Source organism: Equus quagga, chromosome 8, assembly GCF_021613505.1.
Source record: "Equus quagga isolate Etosha38 chromosome 8, UCLA_HA_Equagga_1.0, whole genome shotgun sequence".
NCBI classification, from domain to species: domain Eukaryota; kingdom Metazoa; phylum Chordata; class Mammalia; order Perissodactyla; family Equidae; genus Equus; species Equus quagga.
Window position 1 is genome coordinate 131361127 of NC_060274.1, and position 25537 is coordinate 131386663.

At 49.5% G+C, this 25537-nt stretch overlaps 1 protein-coding gene across 4 annotated transcripts in view; it reads left to right on the forward strand.

Annotated features, from left to right (window-relative positions):
• The window catches only part of DNAJB6 (DnaJ heat shock protein family (Hsp40) member B6), an 86754-nt gene that overhangs the window by 51078 nt on the left and 10139 nt on the right, over positions 1-25537 (forward strand). Inside the window, exons 9-10 of one of the 4 annotated variants that reach the window (XM_046670137.1) lie at positions 16957-17169; positions 24033-25519. In XM_046670137.1, coding sequence (XP_046526093.1) covers positions 16957-17169; positions 24033-24115 — 296 coding nt within the window. In that variant the 3' untranslated portion in view covers positions 24116-25519. Of the gene's footprint in view, positions 1-13295; positions 13865-16956; positions 17170-19588; positions 25520-25537 lie in introns of those variants that run through there. The other 3 variants (XM_046670138.1, XM_046670136.1, XM_046670140.1) reach the window with 3 other exon arrangements.

Genomic DNA, 25537 nt, shown 5'->3' on the forward strand with positions numbered 1-25537 from the left:
CCACCCCCCACCCCACCTTTCCCCTGGTATCCACTAAACTGTTCTTAGTCCATAATTTTCAATTCCTCATATAAGTGGAGTCATACACAGATTATCTTTCTCTCACTGGCTTATTTCACTTAACATAATTCCCTCAAGGTCCATCCATGTTATTGCAAATGGAATGATTTTGTTCTGTTTTGCAGCTGAGTAGTATTCCATTGTATATATGTACCACGTCTACTTTATCCATTCATCTGTTGATCGGCACTTAGGTTGCTTCCACGTCTTGGCTATTGTAAACAGTGCTGCAATAAACATTGGGGTGCACAGGGCTTTTGGGATTGCTGACTTCAAGCTCTTTGGATAAATACCCAGTAGTGGGATGGCTGGATCGTATGGTAGTTCTATTTTTAATTTTTTGAGGAATCTCCATACTGTTTTCCATAGTGGCTGCACCAGTTTGCATTCCCACCAGCAGTGTATGAGGGTTCCTTTTTCTCCGCAACCTCTCCAACATTTGTTGCTATTAGTTTTATTAGATATTTTTGTCATTCTAACGGGTGTAAGGTGATATCTTAGTGTAGTTTGGATTTGCATTTCCCTGATGATCAGCGATGATGAGCATCTTTTCATGTGCCTATTGGCCATCAGTATATCTTCTTTGGAGAAATGTCTGTTCATGTCTCCAGCCCATTTTTTGATTGGGTTGTTTGATGTTTTGTTGTTGAGTTGCGAGAGTTCTTTATATATTATGGATATTAAGCCTTTGTCAGATATATGACTTGCAAATATTTTTTCCCAGTTAGTGGGTTGTTTTTTTGTTTCAATCCTGTTTTCATTTGCCTTGAAGAAGCTCTTTAATCTGATGAAGTCCCATTTGTTTATTCTTTCTACTGTTTCCCTTCTCTGAGAAGGCATGGTATCCAAAAAGATCCTTTTAATACTGATGTCACAGAGTGTACTGCCTACGTTTTCTTCCAGAATCCTTATGGTTTCAGGTCTCAGCTTTAGGTCTTTGATCCATTTTGAGTTTATTTTGGTGAATGGTGAAAAAGAATGGTCAATTTTCATTCTTTTACATGTGGCTTTCCAGTTTTCCCAGCACCATTTGTTGAAAAGACTTTCTTTTCTCCATTGTATGCCTTCAGGCGAGCTGTCCTTTCTCTTGGGCTTGGAGGGTGATGGGGAGCTCGCACCCAAAGCTTGTGTGAAGCTGGGCTGTCTGGCCACTCCGTCTGCCTGTCAAATGAGGAACATTGCTGCCAATCAATCCTGAGCCAAAACAGATACCCTCTTCCCTTAGGCTTTCCAGGCTGCTCTATGTGATGCCAGGGCTCTGAACCTGGAATCTAGAACTGAAAGAGGATGATTGATGTTCTTCATATGGCACTTGAGCCCCCTTGTTCCCTTGTCCGTGGCCCGTGGACTCTTTGGAACGTCCATGCACAGTTGAGCTGTGATGTGTTAAAGGGCTTTGGGAAAGCATGAAGGGCTGTTCGGGAGAGACTGAGGGAAAGTTCCCATAGAGGCCAGCAGCTTGCTTCAGTCCCCGCCAAGCAGTGACTGGATTTTCATTTGGTTTCAGAATGGCTGGTGTCCTGAGTCGGTCAGCTAGTACTCAGCTCGGGGGGCTCTCCCCACCCATAGTTTGTGCTCGCTGGTCGTTTGCACCCATTGTGGCCTTGGTGCGAGTCTCTTGCGCAGCCAGGCAAAATGTTGGTATACATTTCTTCCTGTAACTTTTGAGGCATTTGCATAGAGTCTATGTTCTTGTTGGAGTAGTTCCATTAAAGTAGGTCCCTAGAAGGTGAACGATGGGGTTGAGAGACTTGTGTGTTTCAAATTGATAGTCACAAATTACCTTCTACAAGATATGCTCCCATCAACAGTGGATTCCTCACATGCTTGCTAACATTGTGAACAGTTTTTAACACTTACATTCCTTTGGTTAGTTAATTAGGTGGAGCGTCTTGTTTGTGTGGGAGCTGGTATGTGCCTGTTTTTCTGGGGAATTTTTGTCAGATTCCATAGGTCCCTGTGACGTCAAGTTTATTAGTCCTTTGCCTGCGCTTTTGAAGTGATTGTCCTGTCAAGTTCTCATTTGTTCATTTGAGTTACTGTGTAGTAGTCTTAATTTCTTATTTGGAAACGTCTATCTTTTTTGTGGTCTTTGGCTTAATATCATACGTCTTCCACAACTGAGTATCTTCTATTTTCTTCATGTCTTTTCGTATATATTTGTCTCTTCTTTAATTTACGTGGAATGTTTCTGTGTGTTGAAAACATCTGAGTTCCTCCCAGATTTCTTGCCAGTGTTAATATCTACTAAATTTCTGTTAGTACAGCTATTTTTGGACTCTTGTCTTCTTTTGGTCTTATTTTATGCCACGATCACACGGTATCAGTTGTAGTGGTTACTTGAAAGGGCAGGTCATTTTCCAGCACTTGTTGGGAGTTATACTTTCAAAGGAAAAGCCCCATAAACTCAAGCTCTGCCCAGTCAGTTTAAATTAATAGATTCTGGGGAAACCTTGACATCCAGGAACAGTATGGCACAGTTGCCTTTTAAAAAATCTTGTTTTACATACAGCTGTGAAATTAATAGTGTTTTTCTTTAGACGTGCACATTTCTTAAAAGTGTGGCTAGATGAGGCTGGGAACTTTCTCTGTGTATGGGCACGTATTTTCTTTTCTAACTGGCTGTTATTGTATATCATCAGTAAGAAAATCAGGTTTCGTATTGTCCTGTGTCCAGTCACTTTAGTGTGCTGTTGGCTCACTCGGACCTTTTTTTCCTAAAAGATATCATATATTATATATAGCTGGAAAACCCTACAGATTTTCTCATCCTTTAGCCCTAATTGTTAATCCGAGGCACTTTTTCTCTTGTTCCCACTAGGCTCATTTTAGTACTGTTTTACTTTGTGGGGATTGTGCTTGTAGTTCTTCCTGTTTCTTCCTATTGAGAAAGAAGCCGACAAGGCAGTGCCGGGTTCTCCGGCTTGAACTTTGCCTTGGTCTTCTGACTGTCGTGAGGGTCACGCCTGGATCGTGGTTTGGTGGTCAGCCTGCTCTTGTTTCGTTGGGAAGCGTCCCTGCTTCTCTGTGCCCAAGGTGCGATTCTCCTCGCCAGTGAAGCCATCTGGTCTTGGCACACGTTTTCTGGTTACTGATATCTTTAACATTTTTTATTATTACTGGTTTATCAGTTTACTAAGTTCTGTTTTCACTGAACGTGTCCATCCTATTGAGACCTTTGATGTTTTGATCAGTCGGTACTTAGATTTCTTTCTCATTATTTACATTTGTTCTTTGAAGCTTTTCAAGTGCTTATCTGTTTTATTAGTCCCTCTTAAAACAATAGCTTTTAATGTTTTCCAAGCCTCCTTATTAATTTTAATCTTTTTCTTCCTATTCTCTTTAATTGTACTTCTGCAGTATATTTATTTGTAGTCTTTTCTACACAAATGAGTTTTCAAATTACTTTTGAGTTCGACTTATAATACATTCTTCTTTTTTTTTTCCTGCTGAGGAAGATTTGCCCTGAGCTAATGTCTGTTGCCTGTCCTCTATTTTGTGTGTGAGCTGCTGTCACAGCATGAGCACAGTAGGCCCGTGCCCAGGAGCTGAACCCAGGCTGCTGAAGTGGAACACGCTGAACTTTAATCACTTGGCCGCCGGCACTGGCTCCAATTTTGTTGATTTCTAAGTCACTTGTATTTTTTATTTCAATTTTCATTCAATACATGGCCTATAAAACATGGGTTGTTAGGAATGAAAGGTTCAGAAACAGCGAGTTTTTAGCTAGTCAATTCTGCTAAGTCTTTTTCTATCTTGGGTGAGAATTACTGCCTCTATATATTTATCTTCTAAAAAATGTTTAAAATATTAATCCATCTCCAATTTTTGAGTGAGGTACAGAGTCTTAATTTGTATTCTCCCGTATGGATAGCTATTTTGTCCTTTCCCCACTGTGAAATGTGATTTAATTCTTAGTAATTTACCTGTGTTTGGATTCTTTTTGGAGGCAGCTTATCAGGGTTCTCGTATAGTGAGTAAATTTGTTGAGGACGGATTTTTAAAGAGAGGGAAAGAGCACCTCAGCCCTTAGCAGAGGAAGATGCATTTCATCTTGACCTCTCAGTGCAGTCCCACACACACAGGTGCGGGTGAGCTGTGTCTGCTCCCACTGGTTACATCCCAGGGCTGGAGATGTAGTTTAAAGGCCTAAACTTTAGGAGCAGCTTTTTCTGTTTTTTATTGTCTTTGTACTTGAAAGAAGCCACTCGAGTGTGGGGTACAGAATGTTGCAGTGTCAAGTCAAAAGCTTTAGTGTCCATTCAACGTTTTTGTTACTTGACTTTTAAAACTAACATCTCGTTTTGCTTTAAAATTTCAAAGACAGCTTCCTAGGATTATTAGTAGAGGAGTGGTCGTCACTGCCCCTGCCATGGGCACGGGAACCTAACTTTGGGCTCCAGGCGTGCGGCGATGATGTGTTGGAGGAGAGGGCTGACACCTGGGTGGGTTTTGCCTTTTTCTTAGGCGAGGCCCTGACGAAGTGGTGTCTGTTTGTAGTGGGGTTTTTTTTCTCTAAAGATTGGCGCCTGAGCTAACATCTGTTGCCAATCCTTTTTTTGTTGTTGTTCTTCCCGTCTCCCCAGAGCCCCTCAGTACGTAGTTGTATATTCCAGTTGTGAGTGCCTCTGGTTGTGCCATGTGGGTTGCCGCCTCAGCATGGCTTGATGAGCGGTGCCATGTCTGTGCTCAGGATCCAAACCGGCAAAACCCTGGGCCACCAAAGCAGAGCGTGCGAACTTAACCACTCAGCCACGGGGCTGGCCCCTGTGATGTATTATTTTTATTAAAACAACTACAAGAATTCCTTGGCGAGCATATCTTGCCTTAGTCTAAATAGTTTTATAAGAAATATATTTAACAGATGTCAGTATTTCAAAGAACACTGAAGAGCCTTGAGAAGAAACTAGAATCACTCATGAAATTTGTTTCTGGATTGAAGTGTGTACATCTTCAGAAAAATCGCATTTTATGAACATGTAACCCTACAAAACCTAGAACCTTCATTCTGTTTTATGACATGCCTTTTCAGGATTTACTGTGGTTGTTTGCCTTTGTCCTTCTTGATCAAAGTCATACTTCAGACGTACTGTTACATGTCTGCAGCGCTAAAGACTAAGCAAGAAAGGGCAGCTCGCCCGCTCAGGGCCAGCAGGTGTCCTATGGATGCTTAGGGCACACAGGATTCCTTTTGTAAAGAGTTCTGCTGCTATGAATCGCACTTGCAGTTTGTGTAGTAGGCGGCTAGAAATAAGGGAGCTAAAATATTTCCTCTCTGCTTCCCACAGTACAGTCCTTGTCTTTCTCACCGCGTTCCTCTAAACAGATCCTGATCCTGTTGTTGAGGCCGTTTTTCAGCTCGGGTCTGGGATGTGTGGCGCAAGAGGAGGAGCAGTGTGAACGGCTGGGCTCTGACTTTGCCTCACTGAGCACGTTCCCACGGCGCGTCGTTCTGCACCCTCTGGTGGCCTCCGGGTTGTGTGCAGGGTGTCACTAGCTCTAATTAGGGCAGCTCACCATGGTAGGGCGTTAGAACAGAACTTGACCCGAGGCTGAGTACGTGAGAGCAGGGTCATGGGCCAGCTAAGGGAAGGGAGAGCCGTCCCCCGCTGAGGGACCTCAGACAAATTCAGGGTCAGGAATTTTCAGACGCAGGATCCACAGATGAGAAAATGGAGGCCTCATGTGCCTCTGCCTTCCTTGATTCCTTCTTACAGTTGTCCTCAAACCCTACCAGACACATCAGGGTGTGGTGGTGATGAGATACCAGCTGCTAGACCTGCGTTCCTGGAGCTAACAGCCCTGTTGGGTAGATGTGTAACACCCCGACTTTCCAGATGAGGCTGTGGGCACAGACAGTGTGGGTGGGATCCAACTCGATCCTCCAGAGCCCGTCCATGCTCTTCGTCCCGGGATACTGTGCTGCATATATTTTCCCCATGAGGCCTGTGCCTAAAACTAGCCCTTTGCTTCATGAAATAGCCTCTGAGGAGTAACTATAGCTGCCTGTTTATAAGGAAGTTGCTAAGCTGCACTGTCTCGTAACTAACAACATTTGGCCTACCCCACAGATGGACATTTGATGTCTTAACGAATCCCATTAAGTTCCGGCCCCCGCCTTCAAGCTGAAAAGACAGGTGCAGTCAAGCAATCCCCGGCTAAGGGAGAGACGTGGACGCGTGTGGTGGTTACACCGTGGTGGGCGGTGGGGGGTGCAAATGCCTTGGGACAGGGTTAAGGAGTTCTGTCCTCTGTTTTTAATAAAATGGTACTTTTAGTGTTTTTAAGCTGCAGTACTGGTGGGGAAGCCAACCCCACTGGGGCTTCAGGGTGACTTTTGGCCCTTTGTGGACCATGCTCCGTCCTGGCCCTGAGCGGGGATTTTATGCGCCGCATCCTCAGTGCAGAGGGGCTTGGACAGAAGAGCTGCTTCTGTTCTCCTTGACCCTCAACCGTACTCCGTGTTCCTCCTGTGCCCCACACATCTGTTCCCAGCACCCCTGTCTGTCTCCTGCTGGAGCCCAGCCACCATCTTGACTTGGTTTCCCCTTCACATAGTCTGCCGTTATGTTCTTTCACTTTCACCAGTTATCCGAGAGCTAGTCCTCATGTCTCTTAGTAACTAGTCCTTAAAAATTAGTTGTCACGTGTGTCGTCCCTGCTCCTGACCTCTGCCTGCTCAGCCCCTCTTCCCCGTCATCACCACGTCATAGCCATGGTCTGGTGGCTAGAGTTCAGTCCCTCTCCTGTCTCACAGCTCTGAGACGTCCCTGGCTTATGAGACAGTTTAGAATTTGTCCTGTTCCTGCCTTTCCCGTCCCCTGACCCCTCCTGCACAGCCTGTGTGCTGTGTCCAAATCTCTTCCTGGTCTGGGCCTTTGACGTCCTGGGAACTGCACACTGGCCTTTCTGTCCTCTGCTTGTACTTCTCACCTCTCCACCCTCTGGCTGCTGCTCGTCCGTTCTGTGTACTTGGCAGAGCCTGGGCGCTGCGGCCCGGGCCTCATTGTGTCCCCATTTTCTGTTAGTGAGTGTGCACCACCCAGCTATGTGAGAACGGGAGCAGTACCACATGCTGGTGTCTCAGTGCCTGGCCCATACCAGGCCCTAGATATCTGAAGGGGTCTTCTAATGGGCGAGTGATGCATTTTTGGATGGTTGAGTAATCTCAAGTTGTGTTAGTGCTATTTTGATTTAAGTATGGGATTAACCCCCCTCCACCTCAAAAAGAAACAAAAAGCCATAACCAAGGCCTCTTGGATTGTACATATTTGGGAAAAGTGATTCTGTTTTTATCTAGGAAAGTTTGTTTTCATTTGCATATTATCAGCCACGCTCTTACACCGTACTTGGACTCTATTTGGGGAAGAACTGAAGCATTTGATGTGACAGTTGTGCATATGTCACAGCTGCTGGAACATTCCTTTCATACCTTCTTGGTGATTTCAGTGAGCTTTGGCTCAGGGGACTGGCAGATTGTGTTTTTGTTTTTAAATTTTATTTAACTTGGTGTTAGAGGGCAGGATGTTTTCATTTAGTTTTCCAAATGAAAAGGACGCTTAACAGTTGTAACCGGTGTAAGTCTTAGTGAATTTATGTGTTTTAATAGTTCATGCACAGGAAAAGGCTAGCAGAAATTATGCCAAAACATAAAATTTTGTATGGGTTGTAGAATTAGACGTGACTTCTTTTTTTCAACCTGTATGTTTTGTCTTTATATAGTACAAATTGCTGAACTCAAATTGTTTAAACAATTAGTGGCAAATTTCCATAGAAGAGGAATGGTTTAGAAATTAATGAAATAGTTTGCTCATGGTCTAGTGGTTAAGATTTGGGGCTCCCACTGCTGCGGCCCAGGTTCACTTGCCTGTCAAGAGAACCACCTACCCATCTGTAGGCTGTCACACTGCAGGTGCTGTGTGTTGCTGTGATGCTGAAAGCTCTGCCACTAGTATTTCAAGTACCAGCAGGGTCACTCATGGTGGACACGTTTCAGCAGAGCTTCCAGACTAGACAGACTAGGAAGGAAGGACCTGGCCACCCACTTCTGAAAAAATTGGCCCTGAAAACCCTATGATTAGGAGCAGAGCATTTCTGATACAGTGCTGGAAGGTGAGAGGATGGCGCAGAGAGACTGGGCAGGGTTCCACTCTGCTGTGCACGGGGGCGCTAGGAGTCGGAATCAACTCCATGCCACTAACAACAGCAAAATGGAAAGTTTGAAAAATGGTCTAGAAAAAAGCCAAAAATGTGGTTGGCTTTCAGAAAGTGTGATGTTGGGTGTTGGGGGAGGAGACAAGCAGTGGCAGTGATCACTCTTTGGTTTTAATTGTTGAATTTTAGGTTATAACAAGAGGCACCATGTGGGTTTGTAGGTCGCTCTCTTGATTTCTTCATAGGGACGTTTGTCCGCATTGCATTGATGAGTGAGTTGGTTGGATTCTTCCACAGTGGCCTTGCACAAGACAGCGTGCTATGACTGGAACATTCCCTGAGTTTGCAACAGCAAATACAGAGGGGTGTGTGCTGCCGGAAGAGCATGCCTGGCCCACCCTCTGCCCACAGGAGTGTGGGTGTCTGCAGTGGGGCGTGAGGGGTGACCTTTCCTCCTGTGCTTAGCTGGTGCTAACAAGCAGTGTCACCTCTTTTGACTCGAAGATGCTTCAGAGTGTTTTTGCCAGAACGTTAGAATATGTTAAATTTATAACGTGGGTTTTCACAGTTCTTGTTCAGTTACAGAAAATGTGCAGTATTGTCTGCCCCTGTCAGAAAAGCCTTTGTAAAGGTCCAACCTCAAGTGTATTGATTATTAATAAGGCTCTCATATGGTTCAATTTTCTTTGTGAGGTGAATTTAAAGGGAAAGAAGTGCTGGGAGAGGACTGAGGGCCCCAGTGCCATGAGCCTTCCTGGGCGTGTCCTAGGTGTGTCCGTTGTTGATAGCCCATTGTGGCGCTCCCTGAAGTGGACCGCTCGGGCACTCATCTGCGAGGGACCTGTGGAGAGCTCTGGCTCTTCCTGGATATGACGGGTTCTCGTCTTCCTCCGTGTGCCCTCCTGGCGGCCAGGGTGGGCGTGACTTCGTGGTCATTCTGAGCCCCTGGTACTCAGGGCCCACTGTCACCATTGTCCACTGGGGGGTTAGGTTTAATTTGAAAGATGGGTCCTAAAGTTGATAGTAAGGAGGGGTGGCTTCTAATGCACAAACACAGTTCTCACACTCTGGGTCGGCTTGTCAATTTTTAAATTTTTTCTGGAGCCGTTTAAAAGTTCTCTTCACACTCTTTACCACCTTTCTCTTAACGCCCTGTAATAATTGTAGCTGATGTGGCCATGTATCTCATCGTGGGATCTTTGCCCCAGGGCAGTGGAATTTTCCTCGTGCATCAGCTGTGATGAAGACTGGAGAGAAATTGTGGATTTGCGTGTATCACAACCAGCAGTTGGAGGTCACTGGACCCAACACTTTTAAGTACTGTTGAGCTCTGGTTAGATGAGATGCCAGCCGGGGTGTAAAACACTCTTTCTGGAGATGGTGCAGGCGCTGGCTTCAGTGTGTGTGCTGTGTTCGGTTTTTAGGCAGTCCCAGCAAGGTGGATGACTTCTTCCTCTTTGGGAAATTGGGGTAATACTAGTTCTGATTGTGTGGGACGGACTCCACCAACTCTTTCGGAAGCTCCCTGTTTTGTCACCATGAGGTAGAAGCAGTCGGGGTTCCGAAGAGGTGGTTGAAGTTACTCCACGTCCTCTGAAATGTGCGGGAACGATCGGTCCCTTGATGACTTGGCTTATTCTAACACCTGTCATGATTCTTTCCCTCACAGCATCGATTGTACTCGCTAGTTACTTGGATCACCTCTTACTGGACAAGGGATTGATTGTTTTGTTACAGTACAGGTCACTCTTAAGTTGTGTAAATTGTGTTTTTATGTAATTGATATTCTTTAAGGAACCAAAACTGAGCAAAATTGATCTGTTCATATAGCAATTTATGAAAGTAAATATATTGTCAGTGTTCTGAAATACCACTCTCCTTCCCTTGGCTTTCATAGGCTTTTTTTCTGGTACTTTTTCGCGCAGTTCATGCAGAATTGAGCTGGAAATATCTTCCTGAGGAAGCTCCACCCTGGGGCCTGCCTGCCCTTTCTCAGGTTGACTCCCTGGACCCCAACTTGTCTTCACAGGGAACAAGCCAGCGTGCTCACCCTCCACACAGCTCAGGTAGTGGGCAGCGGTAGCAGGCCAGAGGCAGACACTGCAACAATGAGCTGTGGAGACACTGCATCCAGCCTGCTGCCTCTGCCCTCCTCCTGGTGGTGTGAGGGAGGGCTGTGCAGTCACAGGGCCCTCAGTGTTTAACAAAGAGCATCTCGACCTTAGCGTTTCTTCTGGTAATGGGACTTGAATTTTTCTAAAGTGCTTTTATGTACCTCATCACACTCAAACCTGGTGGTTGGATTTTAACCTCCTTGTAAAGATGAGGAAAGTGAAAGCTCAAAGAAGTGGGAGACTTCCTCCGGGGCACACAGTGTCCCCCGTTTTGTGTAACGTTGGGTGTAGTGTGCACAGTGCAGCAACTGCTGTGTGCAGAGCTGGGTGTGGCGTGGCCTGGGTCAGTGTGAGCCTGCAGTGGTGGAGTGCCACGTGGACTTTCAGTTTCAGAGGAGAACACACTGTTGCCCTTGGCAGTCTACTGTTGCTGGGCAGTGTGTTTTTCTTGGACAATGTTTTTGTTCAGAGAATAGCCGACTCTTCAGACGTCCACTTCCGTCTACCTCTGTCACCGTTGAACTGTTCACACCACGCCTTGCACTGTCATGGGACGGAGGTCTGGAGGCGCATGTGAGGTTCTGCAAGTGCTGAGTGTGACAGGCGAGCACCCGTGCTCAGTGGCGGCCCCACGTGTGGGGACTGCTGGAGACAAGCAGGCTTGCCCTTTGTGTCTTCAGTCCCAGGTGCCTGATTTGGGCACTGGCTGATCCTGATTTTTAAAAATAAATATTGCAGAGTCAATGGCTGCTTGTTTAGAGTAAGGTGCTTTCTGGCTGAATGCCTTTTTCTGGGGCAGGGTAGGCAGGTTTGTTGTCTGGATCCAGAGCAGTCATTATCTTTAGGGCAAAAATTTCTTGCCAAGGAGAACCTTTGGTGTTTGTTTACTTCCCATGCAGCGTTCCATCTGCTGGCCGCCAGCATGGAGAAACTTGCCATCCAAGTCAGGAACCAGAGAGTCAGAAGTTTATTTTTGTAATAGGGCTGTTTTGGGGGCAACAGTATCTTCTTACGCCTGTCGGAACTCTTACAACTTGCTGTCTGAAACTCGGGAGTCAAAGTGGGTCAGATGTGGAGTTCCTCGCTATCTGCGGTCTGAATTCAGGACCCGAAGTACTTAGTGAGGAACGCTTTGCCTCCAAAGCAGAGTATTGCCTCTTCCCTCCCTGCGTGCTCATGCCCCCACACCACTCTGTCCTCCCTGCTGGGCCGTGCAGGCCGGTGTTGCTCTGCAGGGACTTGTGACTGAGCTCAGAGTTGGGCTCGATGGCAGCAGTGAATTGAGCCTGCGCTTTAGGGTTTGCAGTTGAGTAGTTTCCGTTCTAAAGTTGAGGGGGCTTTGCTGGATGCCAGGGTAGGAAGAGGGTACAAGAGGAAAAGAACATCAGGGAAGCAAGGGAAGGTTCCAGCTCAGTGGCTCAGTTCCCCAGCCGATCACACCACCTGCCCCTGAGGGCCGGGAGTGAGTGATTTGTAGCCTGCTCTGCATTCAGAGTGGCCTGATGGTTATGTGTGAATCTCAAGTGGTCCAGGCTCCTGGGCCTTCATATGGATTTGCATCCTTCTCCAGCATAAGAGGACAGACTCAGTCCTTGGAATCGATGCAGAAACCTGTTGACCACGTGAAGCAGATTCCTCTGGCCTTGGGATCCTGCAGGACTTGGGGCACATGGGAGGCCTTGCGGATAAGGACGAAGTTCAGAAGTACTTGTTAGGGTGCAGGCAGTCCTCGTGAGGGCCCCAGCAGTCCTTGTTCCTGATGCTTGGGACCTTCCCTCTCTACTGTCCAGTCCTGTCTGTCTGCGGCTGCAATGACTTCCTCCCCACCTGCCCTTTTTCTTCTCATCTCTTACTCGAAAGCTGTGGGAGGCAGTGGGCAGCACAGGTGTGGTTCATTCATTCTCAGTCAGTGGTGCAGGTCAGTGCTGGAGGCACGGGCACCGGCCTGGTGGTGAGAACTGGAGCCCCTACCAGTGTCCCCAGGTGGCTGCAGCCGGAGGGACGGCCGATGCCCTTGGTCCTGAGCAGCAGTTACAGTGCTCGAAGTTATTGTAATGGTTATCTCATTAAAACCAGCATTGTACCCCCTTTTCTCAGACAAAGCCAAGCGATGCATATGTCACCAACAGCTAAGTGTCACTTTTAAGGATGGTGGTCTATTTTCTATTAATCTGTCAGTGCCTGGTAGTACATTGTGTATGTGGTGGGCTCAAAGAGAGCTTGAATGTGGAGCGATTCTTTCCAGAAAGTATCTGGCAAAAAGTTTTAGATAGGGAAAGAAATAATTTCATCTTTGTTTCTCTATTTCATCTTTATTTCCTTACCCCCAATCATTTTTCCTGGTACTTGAGACACTGTAAAGTTTTATGGGGAACCTTCTGGGGTCACTGACCTTTGCAGCTCATAATGTGGCATGGCGGGGCCTGCGGGAGCATAGAGGTCATGGTGTCTTCCTCAAGGGTCAACCACGTGGGTAAGTAAGACAGTGACACCCAGGACAGTTAGGTGGTGCTCAGCTGTGTGTCCTCCCACTGTTTCTGAATGGGCTCACCATGGAGACCTAACCCCAGAGCTGAGCTCTCAACCCTGTCCACATGCTTGGACCACTCAGCAATTCCTCCTGCAGAGAATGTGCCTTAGGACTCGAGGGAAGCAAGTGTCACAGAGAGGCCTGGAGTGGAGACGGTGCTAGGATTTGCCCAGGAGGAAAGGCAGGGAAGGCTGGGTTTCCTGGGAAGAGAGCAGCCCAGGTGAGCATGGGAGGGGTTCCGAGATGCTCGCCAGAGCACACTCCACTGAGCAGATGGGATAGACCGGTGAGAACTGCAGGGCTGCTCAGGAGAGCTGGGTCCTGCTGTGTCCATCTCACTGGGATCCTGGCTTGAAGGCCAGGGCTTTCTCCCCCAGAAGGGAGAGTGCGTGTCCCCCCGGGGTACTGTCAGTTCTAAAATGGCGTGTTCTTTCTAGTCAGTGATTGGATCACCTTCTGAACGCTGAATGTGCGACAGGATCCAAGAGGAATGGGAGACACAACGCCTTCGCCCAAAGTCTGGGGAGATGACGAAATACCTTACACGTGGAGCGTGTCTGTTTTCTCTGTTTGTATATTTGGGGTATTTGCTCTCAGAATATCAAGTTTACCATCTTAGTGACTATTTTATTTTCTAACCAGACAGCAAACACAAAACGTACAAGTGGCTCTGAGTGAAAGCCAGTATGTGTCTGCACGTCGCAGGCCTGAGAAAAGTAGGTGGATTAGTAAAGAGAAAACGGGTGATTGCAGCCATATCCCAAGCCTGGCATTTCTTACCCAGACAGTGGCTTGTCTAGCCCTAGACTGATCAGCAAAGCTCTGAAATAGGAGAACTTTGAAGACTCCTGTCCTACGTTGGCCTTCTAACTTGTAAGCTGGCTCCACTGAAGACCCCTCGTGGAGAAGAGCAGATGACCACTTCCTCTGCACAGTAAAGGACGGAAACAAGCCCTGCAGTTCTCCATTCAGATAGGTTTTACTCCTTGATGTGGGAGGTAAGTCTCATTTGTAGCTGACTGCATATGCAGAACCCCGGACGACACACAATTGTGAGATTGGGTTTTCTGTAAGTGAGATGTGTGGGAAAATACCACCTCTTTTTTCTGGCATGTGACTGAACGGCTGACGGGAAAGACTGGGCTCTGAGTTTGCCTAGGGTGTGGAACCTCCACTGCTGGTGAGGTAAGTGACACAGCTGAAGACCGCCAGCGCCCAGGACACCGACCGCGCGTCACACACCTCCATGTTTGCCGAGCTCGGCGCTGTCAGGGTCACGGAGCCAAACTCAGATTTAAAGACGCTGGTGTTGAGTGTTCAGTGCAGTGCGTCACTCCCCTGAGACATCAGCAGTTGTTTCTCAAATGTTACACTTGTTCACAAGCCGTGCTGTTTAAAAATCACGTCATAGTCGTTAGGTGTGATCCTGCTAGAGGCAGGGAGTGGAGGACTAGTAGCAAGGAGTCTCAGTACTTCCCACCCGTATTTACACGGGATCCGCTGTCGTCTTCCTTCCAAGGTGGAAAGAAGCTGAGCGTGTGCCTTGGATAATGTTTACTGCTGAGTTTCTGTTGGAGTTTGCGAACCAGAACCGGAGGGTGAGCCCAGGCTGCAGCCAGGGGAGCCTGCGGGTGCTGGGGCCACGGGTTCCCTCCCACCTTCTCTCCCACCACTTCAAATGCAGATTTTGAAGTAAAGCGCCACGTAACAGTTTCTTAACAGCAGCTTCCTGGGACCCCCTCCCTGGAAAGGGATCCATGTATTTGGGAATCCAGAAGCTTCCTGCTGGGTCCTTTCCCTAGAGACCCCTCGAGGGGTGGGCCTGCCTGTGAGTGCTCTCCCCGCCCCCCACCCAGGCTCGGCTCCGTGAACCTCGCGCTCACTGCACTTTCCTCCTGCAGGGCAGGGCTGCAGGGACACTCTGTGTGGGTGCAAAGCGTGGACACAGTTGGTCCTCGTCGTTTTCCTTCACTCAGCGGTCACAGAACATTAGAGAGGAGGGGGTCTCGGACCCACCAGGCCCCCTTGTTGATCTGACGGGCGAGCAGATGGGTTCTTGAATGAAGCGCTTGCCCAAGACCAAAATGACCACCGGGTCTAGGGCTTCAGTCTCCTCCCAGCTCAGTCGTTAGATTTGATTCTGAGAAGCCTGCTGGGGGTGTGGTGGGTGTCCTCTGGAGGGCTGTTAGCAGGAGTTGTGTCTGTAGACATCCCATGCAGGTCTGCCAAGGCCATGTGCACAGACTACTAAGCATTCCTTCCCAGCTCCAAGATCTGCTGCACGCTATTCATCATAGCTTAGTTAAACAGCTCCGGAAATAACATTTGTTTCTTTTTTATCCAAAGGATGGGGGTGTGTGACTGGTGCACTAGATGAGAACTGGGGGCCTGCACTTAGCCAAGTCTTGCTGCAGTGCCGGGGTGTCTTACTTCCAGAAAGCAATCGAGCACCTTTTTTGAGTGCCTGCTGTGCCCAGTGCTGTAGGGGATTCAGAAGTTTTATAAGAGGAACTTGAGACTTAATTTGGAAAACCTCTAATATGCAAACTATACAGTGTAGGCTATCTGAAGTCCTAGTGTTTCTCAGGAGTGAATTTCTGTGCTTGGTGCGGGTGGGCGAGAACCTCTTCCAAGTGCCCTTCCTAGACCCGCACGCTCACCGTGGTCTCCAGTGGCCGGTGCTCCTGTTTGAGGAGGAATGCTCCTAGGAACTCGAGAGCAGGGTTTCATGCGAGGGTTTGGGGGCGGTCCTTGCAGCTCCAGAGTTCTATCGATGAAATACAGGTTCATAATGCTCCCGATTCATTGGAGCCAGGCTCCTGAGGAAAGGCACCGTGTGTCTCTTTTCCTAGCACAGTGACTGCCGCTCAGGTACTGAGAAATGGTGTCCGAACAACTACAGTTGTGAAATCTCTACAGTAGTGTATTCTTAACATGTTTCATTTCAGGAGTATCTCAATGAGTGCATGCTCCTTAAAGGTTGGAGGGAAAGTGGGAATGGGAGGAGAGCCAGCATCTGGGGTAACACTTGGTGCTGTAATTGATTGAGGAAGAGTGCACGTGGGTGTCCTGCCTCAGTCTATACTGAAAGAGAGGGCAACCTTTCAGTTCACTTGCTTGGGGCTCGGAACTTTAAGCACTGGATGTCGTAGTGTTTGATGACTCTGTCTTCCAGTGAGCAGTTGACATTTCTACCTTTCCCCCTAAGGAGCAGAGTTTTTACAAGGTACAAGAAAGGTCACCACTTTTGGTTTCACTGTTCCCATCAGATGGATAGTTAGACAGTCTTGTTATTGGACTTCGAGCATACATACCCACGACATGACTGGTAATCACAAGCTCTTCGGAGGATGCGATTTGAAATCATTCAGTTAATATTATCGTTTGTTTTCTTAATTTATTCCTAGTATCCACCTAATGTGAAAAACTTTGTTTTTTAAAAGATCAATAGAAACACAACTTTGAGAGCGATGAGGAGTGTTCTGTCTTAGTGTGTGTCTGACTGACAGGCGGCCAGTGCTCACGGGGCCTCAGCTTAGAGCTGCACGCTTGTGTCCAAGCAGGCAGGCAAGTGGGCACCACTTCCGCTACAACAGGCTCACGTTAACGTTAGATGGAGAGGCAAAGTCTTGCGTGTACAGGTTCTAGAATTAAAGCTGCCCGAGAATGAGATCGATGGCTGGATCTGGAGCCTTTTCCTTCCAGGGAAACACGGCCGGGCTTTTTGACAATGGGTTTGTCGCAGGTAGTCCAGCCCCCACTGCTTCTTTCAGCAGGATGCATTCACTCTTGGAGGAGAGGTGTCGATTGTGCTTTCAGGAATCATTCATGTGCCTTAGGGCGGTGCAGGGGAGCCGCTGCTTCCGTTTGATTCCTATGTAACTTTTTTTCTCTTCTCTCTCGGAAGGTTAAGTTCAGACCTCCATAGTGCAATTGGTAAAATAGAATAATTTCTTCCTTCTCCTATTCCAGGACTATGGTGGCTGTAGAGACGGTGAATACCTAGGAAAGGGTGCTCGCCCATCAGTGCTGCTGTACGAGCAGTAGAACCCCTCCCGCAGTACGAGCTCATGCCTCTCTCCAATCTTTTGCTTTCAGGTGTAGCAGACGAGGACGCCTTCGAGGAAGAGTGCAGGCGAAGAGGCCAGAATGCGCTGCCCTCCCAGCCCGCCAGCACCAGCGTCCGCTCGCTGAGGTCGCACAGGCCTGCCTCTCTACCCAAACACACATCTCACTATGTTTTTGAGGACGAGGACGAGCAAGGCAGACATCGGGCCACGAGCAACTGGGATCCCTCCATGTTCTCAGCAGGTGTGCAAAGGGAAACTGATGTGGAGCATCCCCAAGGGGATGCCTCCCTTCCTCCCCAAGGCCAGCGAGGACAGAAATCGCTCCTGTGCTGTTGTGTCCTGACTTGAATGGGGCGGGTGGGAGCAGGGGCTGGCGAGAGGCTAGTCAGAGCCAACGGCGGCTGGAGGAGGTGCCCTGGCTCTCGGCTTACCTCCCACGAGACCCCCACGATTAAAGCAGGGTGCCAGTCTTCAATGCTGGTATGAAGTGTGTTGTCTTGGGCAAAGGATCGCAGGTGCCACAGAATTGCTAGGTGCTGCTTTTACCTTAAATGCTCCTTTCTGTAACTTTCACCTTAGTGCTTGAGATCTGGGAATGTAGACCGTAGACTGGACACGTGCCTGGCCACTCCCTAAGCTGGCGGGCACCTTCGTCTGAGCACTGAGACACTTGGCATGTGCTGCCCACCCTTCTGCCTTCATTTGTGTTTGATGAAAAGCAAGGCCCCCGTGGAGTGTGGTCCTGGTGTAAAGCTGGTGGGTGCTGGTCCACACCTCCAGGTGAAGCTGCAGCCTTGAATCTCCTCCACTTCTAGATGCACCGGCTGGTCATTTTTCCAGAGCCCAGCTCTGCCCTCTTCCAGCTTCTTGACTTGTCATTTTTTACAGAGCCCAGGATGGGTCTTTGAAGTGAATTCACCATAGAAAGTTGTGGATTATCTCTGAGGGTGTGGCTGTGCATGTGGGTTGGACCCTGACTGAGTTCTAAAGCCCAAAGTAAATTTAATTGGAATTATCGTTAGTTTGAAGCATTTGTGCCATCTTGATTCTCACCTCTGGAAGTCACCAGGTTGGCCATAGCACATTATGTGGTGGAGGGAAATACTGATCCTAGGTCCTCTGTGTCAGGGTGACATCTAAGTGTACATCATGAGGTTAATTTTGTGGACTGAGGGCAAAGCAGCGTTATCTAAGCAATAAGTTCCACTCCCAGACCTTTCTATTGGGCAGTTAGTCCCTTAAAGTCCCTTCTGGACCTTCTCAGGTAAAGCAGAGGTGTCTGTTAGGGTTTTGAGGAGGACAGAAGGAAGTATACGCTCCACCTGAAGGTGAGTGTCCTGGGGCCTCGGGCCATGGCACAGATCCCTCCGGGGTCGTGCGGACCCAGCCATCAGCTCTGCTGTGGAGAGGTGCCAACAAAAGCAGATGGAGCATTTGGAGACATTAGCCTTTTCCTGTGTAATTGATTGAAAACAGAGGCAGTTGGAAGGGCCAAATGAATTCAGAAAGAGCTCATTCTGCCTTGACTGGGGGTGTGGACATTTTCCCAGGATCTATTGTCAACTCCAGGTACTGAATGGTCTTAGGGCAGGCTGGGGAGGACGGTGTGCTGTCAGGGGTCTTGGCAAGGGGCACGGTTGTGAGTTCAGTCTTCCTGAACAAATACTGTTTGAACAGTGAGTTAATGGGCTACGTCCGTTTGGTTGGAAGGACACCATGAACCTACCGACTATGGAATATTGCAGCTCCCAAGAATAAGGTGTGCGGGTATGGACCTGCCTGGCAGTCTTGTTCACATGCATAGCTAGTCTCCTGGAATAGGACGTGGAGCCAGCGCCAGCCGACTGGCCCGAAGGGCATATACTGAGTTCAGATTAGGCCCCTCCTTCCCTGTTGCTGTGGATTCCCAAAGACCATGCCTGTTGAGTGAAAGATAATTTGCCACCACTGGAGAATCTTGGGAAAGTAGGATTTAGTAGAAAAACAGAAATTAACGTGAGACTTCAGGGGAGAAGATTCAATTTCTGTAATCTGGGGGTTCTCCTTTCTACTGGCACAATGTTTTGCATTTTTGCAGAATCCACTTGCAGCTCTTCACCCACTTTTGCAGAGTCTGGGCGCGAGGCAGTAATAAGGATGTGGAGCAGGGTCCATCCTGGTGCAGACGCCACCAGGATGCTCCTGCTTTAGCACCGCGAGTCCCACTTCCCATGAAGCCTCGTCTCGGGGAAACTTCCATGGCCCTTGGCAGGCTCCTGTGTGCCCCAGAGGTCTGTGTGCCACGCAATACTCTTTCTGCTGCATTGCCACCTCTTGGGTAATTATTTTTAAAAAGAAGCACATAGTAGGCGCCTTGGTTACCCAGGAAGTGTTAGGTACCCCCACTCTGCTTTAGCTGCTCAACCAGCTGCTAGGCGAAGATGCCCTGGAGCCCGCTAGTGACAGTGCGGGGTGGAGGCAGCCTGGCAGTTCTGGGAAGCCACTATTTCAGGCTAAAAATGAGCTCTCGCTTGAGAGGCACTCCTCAAATGTGGAATTTTTAGCTGGTATGAGGATTTCCCATCATTGTGGTGTAGCTAATATAATTCAGCGTCAGGATGCAACTGAAGGGACCTGGGGATGTCTGTGGTTTGAAGCAGGCAGTGGTGATTCTCTTTCAGCCCGAACGGTCATTGTTTAGGGAGCTCTGGCAGTGGTGTGGCTGTGGGTGAGTGTGATCTGGATTTGACTTGCTGGCATTTGTGTTTTGTGAACATGCTGTTACGTTAAATCACTAACCTCCTGTGAGACCCACTCCGCTTCATCTGAGAGGATAGGGCCTGCCTCTCGGAGCCAGCGAACCCTGCAGTAAGACGCTGACAAAGGATTAGTGTTTTCATTTGTGAATGGCACACATCCTGTGGGTCTGTCAAGAACATCTAACTGTTAAAAGAGAAAATTAAAATTATTCAACATGAAAATAATTCATGAATGAGAGAATAAAATTGATCCTTTAACTTTTTTTGCTTCTATTTGTGTGGTTTGAAGAAAGCCCCTCACCCAGGAATGCTGTAGCTGCTGCCCTGTGCAAAGCGGAGCATGGCGCTCACGGGGCTAATGCGCGTAGTTAACCTGGGGTGGCTTTGACCGCTTTTGAAGTTTGTCTTTTTAAAGAAACTAACTTACGCATCTATACCTGCTTCTCTTATAAAACTTTTAGCAGTTCTTTAGAAGGTGTTTTTTCTCTATGGGACCTATAACAAACCTGGTCGTTGCCGTGGGAACTCTTGGACAAGTCTGTGAGGGTCAGTCTGAGGTAGGGCTGCCGGGTGTCGGATGTTCCAGACCCGCTGGGAGCGAAGGGAACAGCCGCCTCGGGTGCTGCTCGAGTGCATTTCCTCTGTAGGGAGTTCGGGGGACAGGAAGACTTCCTTTTTCTTGGTTGTTTTTTACTTAAACATTGACCAATTTAATAAAATACCAAAGCAATTGTGGTTTGCGGTGGAGCCGTGTGCTCTCCCCTTCCCCACGGACCTGACCTCGTCCTTTCGTCCTGCGACGTGGGGACCTGCCTGCCTCGGAAATCTCAGGGCTCTTTGGAATCGTGACCCCTGAGAGTAGATTCCTCAACACTAGAAAGGAGGTCTTTTTTTCTAATAAACACCTGTATTCTCTGTTCTGGGTCAGGGCCTTGGTTAACGTTGGTTTTGGTGAAGGTGGGGATGTGAAAAGCTGCCCTATTGGGTGGCAGGGCAGGTAGACTTTGGGTTTCCCTTCGAGGCTTGTCGACACAAGTGGCTAGAACCGGGTGGGCTTAGGGAGGGCCTAGGTGGGTTCCTGGGCTGTGGACACGGCCGCACTCTTGCAGACCCACAGCTTAGAGCGTTAGTCATGGCAGAGCTGTGCTCTGTGTCCCCTCGTGCCCAGACTCATGGGCATGTTTCACTCCATTCCCCTCCATCTGAGGCCTTTGCTGCAGACGCAGTGTGTGTAGGGCCTGTTTGAATAGGTGGGGACAGAGATTCTTCATTCAACGTCTGTTTCCTGACATGGTTTTGGAGAGGATTTCCTACCAGACAGACTGGGCTCCTAGGGTGAGTTAGACTTCCTGTTCTGGGTTCAGCTGCGAGCACTTGCCCCTGCAGTGGTGGGAGGACCGGGCCCTCGGGGTTGCTTCCTGCACCGCACTGTCTCGGAGAGAGAGGGTGGCCCAGGGTGACTCCAGCTCTGCCTGCCTGGGCTCCGGTGGGTGGCGCGGGCCTGTCGGGCCTGTGCATCTTTGCCCCTCGGGCCCTGGACTGTGGCTGGGGGCCACTTGGGATTGCCAGGCGGGCGCCTGCCGGGTGGAACGTTTCTGGCCGGTGGACCGAATGTGTAGCAGCTCCATGGACTGGAGTCTTGTCGTTTGTGCCGGAATTCCTTTGGTTTGTCTGAGGTTATCTTTCTGTGGTCGTCTTAAAATTAAAACTGCCTTGTAGCAGAAGTGGCATTTTAGTGAGAAATTTGAGTGAGGAATTGATTCCCCAGGCCCCATGCTGTGACAGTAGGTGGTCTCCGGGAAGGAGCCAGGGTCGCAGTGGATCACGGGGACACGGGCTGGAACCTGGAGGCCCTGGAGGACAGCTCAGCCCAGCTCCACCTGCTGTGTGCTCTGGGGCTTCGCAGTCCCTTCTGGGTCAGGTGTGAGGATTTCATGACTGGAGGAAGTGGTGTGGGGCCCAGGTCAGGCCCGGGCTGTGAGCTCTCCATCTTGTCGAGGGAGGCAGGAGAGGGTCACCGGGTCTGCCAGCATCTGCGCCCCAGGAGCCCGTCTGCCGCCCTTGGCCCAGCCCTTGTACCGCCTACCCCACAGTGGTTCTTCCGGGTCCTTTGGCTCCCTCTCCTGCCCTTGGGTGCTCATACTTGAATTTGAAAGTGACAGTTGCATAAAGGGACGCGTGGATCAGAATCTGGACAGCGCGGAGCTGAGAGAAGGACTGGACTTCTCACCTTGCTTGCTGGGCTTCTGGGGCTGCAGGACCATCAGGGATGGGAGAGATTCCTTGTCACTAGGCGGTTAGCAGTTTTTCTTTCTCTTATTTTCGGCTCCTTTTACATGTCCTTGAGTCTGGGGGGAGGAAAAGAGGCTGTGCTCGTCTACCTGCATGGGGGACCTTTAGGAAGTTACACCTTCAGGGAGTCAGAAGCCAGGAGGCCACTCAGCCCTGCAGTCAGTCGAGTTGCCCAAGTAAGCACAGCTGAGGTCTCTGAACCCCGTCCACGGTCCGTGTTCATGGGGTGGCCATGTCCTCCTTGAAAAGGCCTTTGCCTGCACCCCTCACAGCCGCCCTGGGGACTGATCACAGGAGCAGTCGCTGTGGAGGTTTTCTCCATGGAAGACCCATCTGGGACTGCATGTGGCCCTCCTGACGTCACCCTCTGTTAGTACCTACAACTTGTGATCAGGGTGTAGTGCACACTGGCAGGTTCCAAAACCTGCTCCGTCCCATTTTGATGCCTTGGGGGATGTTCTCTCTTCCTCTGTTGCACCCTAGCATCACTGCTGTTTGGGTCCCAGGCCCCCTGGAGTCACCTCTGGGCTGGGACTGTGAATGAGGCCTTCTGCCTGCCCCGCCCTGCCGTGCATCATGCCGTGTACACCTGTGTCACTTAGCCATTTGTCTTCTTCCTCCCCATTCAAAACATCAAGGTGACTTTCCTCAACATGTGGCCCTGGTGGCTTAGTGTTTGGCAGGTGGCAGCCCCTGTTCTCTGCATTGGGCAGCCAGGCCCTTGGGCTGCACGGTACCCTGGGAAAGGGGCGGCCTCTGACGCACTTGCACAGCAGCCAAAGTTGAGTGGTCGGTGAAGGATGGCAAGTGTGGGGCCCTCTGCCTCCCTGAGATGGGAATGAAGAGGCCCCGGAAGCCTGTTCGGTAGAGGCCCTTGGGCTTTGCGTCCCTGCTAGCCGCGGCGGCAGTGAGCACCTTGGAAGGCAGGCTTCCCTCTGGTGATGGGCAGATGGCGGTTGTCAGCCAGGCACCGGCCTGGGTCCAGATCCCGTCATGAGCGGCTGTGGGCACCCATCTCACGGACACAAGGGCCCCAGTCCACCTGTGGTTGTGATGCTGCCAGAAGGGACGTCCCAGAGTGGGTGGATGAGCATCGTGCCTACCCCTGGCGCCTGTTAACAGACTGTGCCGAGTTCTGTCTAGATTGGTTGTGCTCTGAAGTATCACCTTAGACTGTAAATCTCAAGAATGCTTTTAGATGGTCTGGCTTAGGGGCCCACCTGTACTAAGTCACAGACCCACAGTGACCTGGTCTGCTTCCATTCCTCTGTTCTGTTCCGGTCAAGCCATTTAAATTGATCTTTTGTTACCTAAATTCAACTTCTGGTCTGGTTCCTACCCAGCTGTGTGCTCGTCCACCCACATCTGAAGGACTGATTGAGCACACGGTCCTAAGCCATTTCTGCGGAACTGAAGCTGGAGTTCTTATTTTGGGCTCTGTGGACAGATTCTCCAGAGGGTGAGCAGGGCCCGTCCGTCTGTCATTCTCCTTTGGCTCAGTCAGGAAGTTGTTGGCTTTGAGCACACGACACAGGGAAAGTGGACAAGTCCTGTCCTCATGTTGGAAATGGGCACCTTTCCCACGCTGAGCACCCAGAACCTGGGAGAATGAGCCACATCCACAGCAGTCTTCTCCCTGCAGAGCGGACTCTGCTCGGGCCAGAGCTGGAGGAGGCCTGTCACCTAAGCCGGAGCCAGCTCTGCTCAGGTCGGGGACAGGGTTGTCAGTCTCCAGGTGGGACCCCGGGCCAGGTCCTCAGACAGACGTGAGGACTCAGCAGAGGGGTTAAGTAAACCTGGCTGCTGGGCGGGTGGAGGAGGGGCCTGGCCGAGAATGCCAGCCTCTGCGTGGCTGTGACACTCTGGATGACGTTACAGGTTTCCAGTGCGCGGTTCAGAAAGTCAGTCCATGTGCTTCTTGAGCTGTAGGTGCCGCCCAGGTGGAAGTGAGGATACATGACTGTATTGTGGTGTTTTGTTTTTTAACGTGGGGGAGTGTTAAGAAATGTGTTTGCCTCTTACTGGGGGAGCAGCTGCTGTTCTGCACAGTGTTTCACAAGCCATGTTTTCTTAGGATTCAAAGAAGGTGGCAAGAGGAAGAAGCAGAAGCAGAGAGAGGAGTCGAAGAAGAAGAAGTCAACCAAAGGGCACCCCTAGACTGGACTTGGCGGACGCGCTGGCTCCGCCCGAGCCTCGGCGCCCAGGCTGCTCTGTGGTTGTGCGCACGCGTTAGGTAGCGGCATCTGCTTCACCTCTGTCCCAAGACCACACCTCCTCAGCATCGGGCATGCTGATCACGGATCAGCCAGATTAGGGACGGTGGGAGACGGGAGAGATGGTCCTGAGTGGCGATGGCAGAAATGCAGAACCCGCTAGACCGTCTCTGCTTCTCCCCAGCACTAAATCCGACAGTGTTTCCTCTAGCGTGGTCAGCAGTCAGCTCCTTCTTTCAGTTGTCCAGCGCCATGCAGCCTGCTGCCACAGCCATGGCTGCAGAGGGCTGGTGAGGTGCAGACCGGTACCTGAGTGCGCATCCCCCGAACGGCTTTCCTTCCTCGCAGCAGCACAGTGTTTGAAACTAGACTGTAGTCGAGTATAAGGTGACTTAAAGGTGACGTCAATCCCATGCTGAATCATGACCCCCAAGGGAACTTTCTCTCAGTCCAGGGAACCAGACCTTCAGAGCAGCTCCTCAGAGTGACCTGGCCGCTCGCTTAACCTGCCAGCCCGCTGGTGAGTCATTTCAGATGTAAAGTCCTTCCATATATTTACGGTTTTAATTTTAATCCTCTCCAAGTAGTCCAAATTCTACTTCAAATATTTAATTTTTGCTGAATTCCATCTTTTTTCCTGGAATCCACAATTGTTCTTTTTAGCATGAACACAGGATTCTACAAAATTTTGTTCAGTAATACCATCTCTGGCTCTTAGTTTAAGGTCATGCTGGGGAAAAACACATGACTTATTTACACACACACACACACTCTCGGATATTGAGCAAGTACACTAAGTATTTTAGTTTGTAAACGTTGGCACCTTTGAAACATCGCTTTATTCCAGCAAGCCCCTCCCCAGTGTCCTGTGATTGCTTCTTTGCGTGGCAGCTTGCTTCCTGCCCTTGGTTTTCTCAGCACCGACGAGCTCTGGTGCCGCCTGGCTGCGCCCTGCATGCCGCAGCACCTGCCCCCTCTAACAGAAGTGCTGCCGCTCGTGCGGCCTGTCCCTCTGCTCTCTGGGAAGGGAGGGTACTGTGGAAAGCTTGGATGTGATTTGAAAATGCCAGCAACTTTAATCTAGCAGAGGCAAAACCTGGGAAATTTTGGGCCCAATCCTAGTGGCAGTGCCGTGGGCTTGGAAGGCAGAAGTGAGTGTAATCTTTGTGGTTTCAAGATGATGGTTACAGAGAAGTTTGCTTTGTTTGTTTATTTGGTTTTGGTGGGGAGGTGGTATGGACTGTTGGGTGAAGAGTGGACTGCTATTTAATGCTTGTTGTGGAAAATGTAACCATCAAAGCGTAACAGTGTTTTAAGTGCTCCCGACGTAAATAAAATGTAAATGTAATTTTCTGCTGCTCACTTG